The 6,498-nt window shown below is 43.9% G+C and overlaps 1 protein-coding gene across 1 annotated transcript in view; it reads left to right on the forward strand.

The window, feature by feature from the left end:
* Nucleotides 1–6,498, forward strand: part of MAP3K3 (mitogen-activated protein kinase kinase kinase 3) — a 34,125-nt gene that overhangs the window by 21,631 nt on the left and 5,996 nt on the right. The window contains exons 12-15 of the mRNA XM_009320431.1: nt 657–805; nt 2,620–2,751; nt 3,458–3,587; nt 5,250–5,427. Of these exons, the coding sequence (XP_009318706.1) occupies nt 657–805; nt 2,620–2,751; nt 3,458–3,587; nt 5,250–5,427 (589 nt within the window). The remainder of the gene's footprint in view (nt 1–656; nt 806–2,619; nt 2,752–3,457; nt 3,588–5,249; nt 5,428–6,498) is intronic.

The following is a 6,498-nucleotide window of genomic DNA, read 5'->3' on the forward strand; positions in this document are numbered from 1 at the left end:
CAGCAGGTTAAGAAGATACCTGCACTGTGCTTACGTTATGCCCCTACCTTATCAGTTTCTAGTAGGGAATTATGACTTCTAATTTTTCTGCTGTGGAGATAGCCTTGCAGTGAAATCCTTCCCGCAGGAGAAGGAACCTCAAACTAACCAATGGTTGGCAAAGAACTCAGAAGTAATGTCCTTCAGGTTGTCCCAGAAGCTTTGCAGTCATTCCCCAGCTGGGTGGGATTGATTTAGCAAGGCTGATCCAGCTCTTCTTCATCTGATGCATGTGGTAACTACAGATCAAGGGTTGGAAGATGCTGTTTAATTGCTGCCCCATCTCTTAAGATAGTGATGATGTAGAATCCACTCTGCTGGTGGAATGAAATTTCATCAACCTCATTGAATAACTTGTCTATAGTATATCTTTGCAAAATGTTTCATGGTTTCATTTTAACGGGACACCAGTCAGCAGGTCCTGAGAGTCTGCATGGTTGGATTCTGTTCAGAGTTCTGCCGCTAACTCCCTTATACTGGGAGAGTGCCTCACGTCTGTTTCTTCAACTCCAAAATATCTGTTTCAATCCCCGTATGATGGGGATTGATCTTTGAAAAGATCACCATTATCTTTAAATAGTATAATGAAAAGAGAAATTGGTACTGTTCTTTTTTAGCTCCGAGTGCTCCAATAAACTGGCGACGAGGAAAACTGCTGGGCCAGGGTGCCTTTGGTCGTGTGTATTTGTGCTATGATGTGGACACGGGCAGAGAGCTTGCCGCTAAGCAGGTCCAGTTTGACCCAGAGAGTCCTGAAACAAGCAAGGTAATTCTCATCGCGGCTTCTAAAATTCATTATGCAGACTTTGAGATCCTGTAAAGTGCCTGTATCTGTCTGTCCTCAAAAGCTAGTATCTTAGTTTGTACTGGGGTTTCAAGTCATGTGGAGAGGAATAAGAGTCATTTAAAAATTACTTTTCCGTATTATTAACTTCAGCCTGAAACTAAAATCCATTTTCTGGCTTCATTTTTGGCTCTCCTTTCTCAGCTTTTTGGTTTGTTGCCAGGTTACTTGAGGAATACTAGACTGCCCTGTGTTCCTGGTTAGACATGGATGTGAATGAAACTAAACCCAGAAAGAGTGGAACTTTTTTCTTTTTTAAACAGAAAAGCTGCATGCACTTGCAAAACCCACTTTCTGGGCTTACATGGTAGGTCCTGTATCAAGTGTATTAATTACCAGTTTCTGCTTCTGGATTCTCCCTGTCCTCAAAACAAACTGAACTGTGGTGTGTAAATTAATCAAGAACAGTGATGTGTCAACACGTTAGAAACAGTGGAGATGGGAAGGGGCACCTCGAAATTCTAGGATAGCACAGGACTCCCTGCTCAGTGGATGCGGCTGGAATGGCTGTTAGGTTCTTTGCTAGTGTTTTAACAACGTACCAGTTTCCCAATATTGAACAAATTCACTTTGAGCTGGAATAACTGATCTGTGAAGATTTAATTATTCTGATTTTATACGGGAGATTGGTGCCAAGATAAGTCCTAACTTGGTAAGTTCTAAGTTATACCACATCTCTGTTGTAAATCAGACAGTAACTCTGAGCCAAGGAAGAACAGGCTGGAATGTATTTTGAAGGCACTGAAACTCCAAACCTTAAACTATCAGTTGGCCTGATTAAGCAACTTCCTCTGGTTCCATGCACCTCTGCAGTAGCCAGGTCCTTGCTCTTGAAGAGCTGCATCCTCTCCCAAAGCGAGAGAAGTGAACCTGGCACCTTCCAGTGGCAGGAGCGGAGAGAGCTAAGTGGGACTAATTTGGGGGAAACCATCATTCCTTTTTCCATAAGTCCTCGTGCTTCTGTACCTTTGATGTTCATCCTGTTCATTCCCTGGATTCAGCAAGAACCTGATACTTTTCCTGGGAAACAAACATCTCTGATTCAGTCTGAAATTGTTGGATAGCCTTTTTGTCTTTGCGCTATGATACCCTGTTGTCTATGGCAGGAATAAAGCAGAGAATCAGTTTCATGTGCATAGCTGCAGATTCTTTGAAGTAAATAAGAGAGGAAGCCGTTTCTAAGGTTGATTCAAGTAAAATCATCAGTGTGAATCAGAACAGGACTGGGTGACTAAAGAAGTTAGGAACTCTTGGCACCTGTAGTCTTGCTCTCTAATGGGTTGAGGTTCCTACAGAAAGATTCCTAGCAATTCTGTAACTCTGTATTCAGAGCTTTTTCATAATTGAAATTAACGCTCACTGCCCTCAGCTTAGTGGTGAGAAGTAAGGTTATATCTGTGTTGTGCGTGAAGAATGCTTTCAACCAACTTGGCTAAAGCCATTCAGCTGACAGAATCAAGACAAGAAACAGTTTTTGTGGTACTAAACCATATATGATACTGCCTGTGTTCTGACAATCAAAGCTTCTGCACCAGTATTTACCTGCTTATTATACAGTAAGGGTTAAGGTGAAGCATCGGTAATGTTTGCCTTTCCCAAGAGGTGGGTGAGCCAATGCCATGGATTAGACTACTTCAGTGTAGTAGTAGCCTCACCCTTCCAGTGACATGGACAGATTTATTAGGATGGAATATTTCCTGGGGACGGAACCTTATTTTCTCCTTCAACATCCATAGGAAGTAAGTGCCCTGGAGTGCGAAATTCAGCTGCTGAAGAATCTCCAGCATGAACGTATTGTTCAGTATTACGGCTGCTTACGGGATCGAGCAGAGAAGACCTTGACCATCTTCATGGAGTACATGCCAGGGGTAAGAGCTGACACGAGCAGCACAGTCGCAGATCATAAAGTGAGATGGGTGGGTTTGTTACTTGGTTTATTAGTTGCTATGATTACCCAACTATGTAATCCACCTTATGCCCTCTTAGGTATGCCCCTTTCTCATACTGGCTTTATAATGCCACCACTTTCTTTTTATTTATGCCCAAACGACGTCTGTTTTTTTTTCTTAGTGTCTTGCGCTTGAAATACATTCTCTTCATTAGTCACTAACACCAGTTCTTTTCTTCAGTCTAAATTTGTTCTGACAAAGAACTTCAGAGGACTTGGGCCAACTTATAAATCAGGCTAACTGAATAAGCAGGGTCATATAGTACAGCAAATTAGGCTAAAACTGACCCTGCAAAAAGGGAGACTTTTGATCCGGATCAGTCTGCTGAACTATTTTATTGCTTGTCTTCACAAACAGTTGTACCAGCACAGCTCAAGGATGGAGGAAGCAGACAGAACCTCTTCAAGCTATTTTTGCTGTAAAGCATGTCCTTGCTTTTCTTAAAAGGGGCTTCGTAGGGCAAGATGCTCTGAGAGCCTCACAAAAGGGCTTTAGAAGAGGCCAGAATTCATTACTGTGCCGGTTGGGTGTATAACAGTCACAGCTCGTGGGAATTGAATGGAGACTGCAAGATTTGTGGTTTGTCATTTCTTTGCCAATCCTTTCTGTTTTGTTTTTGGTGCAGGGGTCAGTGAAAGACCAGCTGAAGGCGTATGGTGCTCTCACAGAAAATGTAACCCGGAAATACACTCGCCAGATTCTCGAGGGAGTCTCGTACCTTCACAGCAACATGATTGTGCACAGGGACATAAAGGGTGAGATCAGCAGCTGATTTATGTGTATACCACGTGCTAAAGGAACTCTGAAAAAAGAAGCCAAGTATTAAGAATTCAGTATCCTGGCTGGGGCTTCTGAACATTGCTTTGCTCGGTTATCCCTTTTTGCTCATGTGCTCGTGCCTATGTCCGTGCCATAAGCCCGTGTGCAGGGCTTAGGGAAGGTTGTGTTCTGGGCTGGGTAAGGGAAATTGGGCTGTTCTCTCTACAGGACCTGAGAGCCTGGCAGTTGGTTATAGTGAGGAAGACTGGAAGCCTCTAATTCTTAGGAACACTCCTCTGTAACTCCTCATCTTTCTCTCCCATCCAAGCAAAATGAGGCTGAGTTGCCACCTGACTTTCACTGGCCTCGTAAAACATGCTCATTTCCCTGTGGATTCCCTTCTAATTTCCTCTCTGCTTGGCCAAAGTACCATTTCTCAGCTGGTAGGCATACCAGTTGCCATAAGAGCTCCATGCCTGCTCTTGACAGTCCTGCTTACCTCAGACTCTTGTGACTGTCCTGCCTCCTCTGTGTAAGAAACCCCGAATCTTCCATGTAAAGCCTCTGTGATTAGTCCTTAATGTTCCTCTTCCCAGTATAACCCCATGGAGCCAGCCAGTCTCCTTAAGAGTTAATGTCAACAGATGTGGCAGACACCACACAAAGCTGCTCTGCTCTAGAGGGACCAGGAGGGTTGCTTGCTGCAGGAAAAATATCCTCTTGTTCCTGCCCATAAATCTTCATTGCATCCCCTCTAGGCTGGCAAAGGGAAACAAGCTGCTGATTCTTGAATAACACCTTGTATACTGCTCATGTGATGCTCTTTCCCAAATGATTTCCTACCTGGTGCGTTATTCGCTAGTTTGCACCCATCTTCTAAGCCAAACTGTTAACTTGCCTCCCGGGTGCTGGGTGGACAGACTTGTTATTCTGAATTCAGCTCTTCCAGTGGGGAAGTGAAGTGATAAAGCTATCTCCCAGCACAAGTACATTTTATTTGAAGGCAGAAGGAGTTTACATAGGCAGATACCAGATAATGGCAACACAGAGTTCTTGATCTTATTGTGGCTTTGGAGGAAGAATTGTTTTTGGTGTCTAAGCCTTGGTTTGTGTCCACATACAAGCTAAGCTCTTAAGTTTGCTTTTTTCCCTGGTGCTTCATGTTCAGGACCTCTGACCAAGTAAAGTGGAGATTGACTTGTTTATTGTAGGAGTTCAAAGTGGTTTAATTAGCTACATCTGTTACCCAGCTGACCAGAAAGCAATGGTTATACTCACCAAAGCTGCATCCCAATAAAATCCTTTTCTACACAGCTATGTACTATCTAAGCCATTGGCCTGGGGGCCCTGCATAGGCTGTCTGAGCTGTTTACAGGCAATGTAACAATGATGGTGCTGACTCAGCTCTCATTTCCCTTCCCCCTTCACTTCCTTGTCTTTTTCCCCTGAAGTTTTTCCCATTTGCAGCCATTAGCAATTGGCTTGTCTACAGCCTGAAATAAAGAAATGATGTTTAGCAGGTCACCTGAGGCTTAATGGGGAAAAAGCCATACCATGAGCATGGGTATTTCTGGGTTGGATATCAACTGTGTAGGCTGCGGATCCAACAGCTGGATTGCATGAAAACAGCTGTCTCAATTCTTTGTTTTTTTGTCCAGGAGCCAATATTCTCCGTGACTCTGCTGGGAATGTGAAGCTTGGGGACTTTGGGGCCAGCAAACGGCTGCAGACAATCTGTATGTCTGGAACAGGCATCCGCTCTGTCACTGGCACGCCATATTGGATGAGCCCGGAGGTGATCAGTGGGGAAGGCTATGGAAGAAAAGCGGACGTATGGTGAGGCTTTAACTTTCTGTCCGTAGATCAATTCACAGCTTTTCTGGAGCAAGATAAGACACATACATTCTGTCGTCCATATATCCCAAATCAGATTTTGTCTGGATCAAAACTTTAAGGTGAACTGGAGTAGTTGATTTGAACTCGAGACATGACCTGCTGCAGGCTGTGCTTTGCAATGTCAACCCACAACTGCTCATTTAGTTTTTCAGGAACAATTTCCACTCGTTCCTCCCTTGAACTGATAGCCGGTTTTCTGTTTTTTGACTTTTTCTGGTGTGAGGTTTCCATCCTTCTGATATCCCTTACAAGCGAGAATGAAGGTTCTTTAGGGAGCGTCCATTCATTTTGTTATCAAATGAGAGGTATGCTTATAATACAGTGGAAATTAGAGGAATGGAGTTTGAGTATGTTGACAAAGCTTTAAAGGAAAGATGCCCAAACCTGGAATAACACAAAAGATACAGGTCAGATCAGAGGTGATCTGAAGTATGCATGAATGGAAACTGTAGCCATGCTGCTATTGGCATAGCCAAGAAACAGCCTCTATCAAAAGGAAAAAGTAAAATGGTCCTGTGTCAAAATGTTAGTTTTGGAGACCTTAAAAAGGTGAGATTATAAAACTAAACTAAACAACAGCGACAAAAGGTGTGTTTGTCTCCACAGTAAAGCAAGGCCTATGCTGTTGCCTGTACGAGCAGTGAGTGGAAACATAGCTGAAACTTGTCTCGTATGCAAAGAGTTAAGTTCTGCAGACTCTCCCAGTTGGGATGCTTGGGGAGAGAATGGAGCACGTGCCCTTCCCCCTGGGTTGATGCAATTGTGGATTTCCTCTTGGTGCTGACATGGGTCCATTCCCATCAAAGAGACGCTGCCGTTGGCTGGGCTCCAGTTCCTACAATCCCGATCATTATTCAGGGGGGTCAGAATTTTCCAGTGCAGCGTTAGTCCCAGGGTGGATGCGTATGGCTGAGAGGCTCAAAAACGTAACAAATCTAGCCACCTGGCTTTCCGCCACTGCTGCAGGCCCCTCTCCAATTTTCTTTTTCCTAAATAGCAGAATATGTGAGC

The sequence above is a fragment of the Pygoscelis adeliae genome, unplaced genomic scaffold, assembly GCF_000699105.1.
Source record: "Pygoscelis adeliae isolate BGI_AS28 unplaced genomic scaffold, ASM69910v1 Scaffold203, whole genome shotgun sequence".
Classification (NCBI taxonomy): Eukaryota; Metazoa; Chordata; class Aves; order Sphenisciformes; family Spheniscidae; genus Pygoscelis; species Pygoscelis adeliae.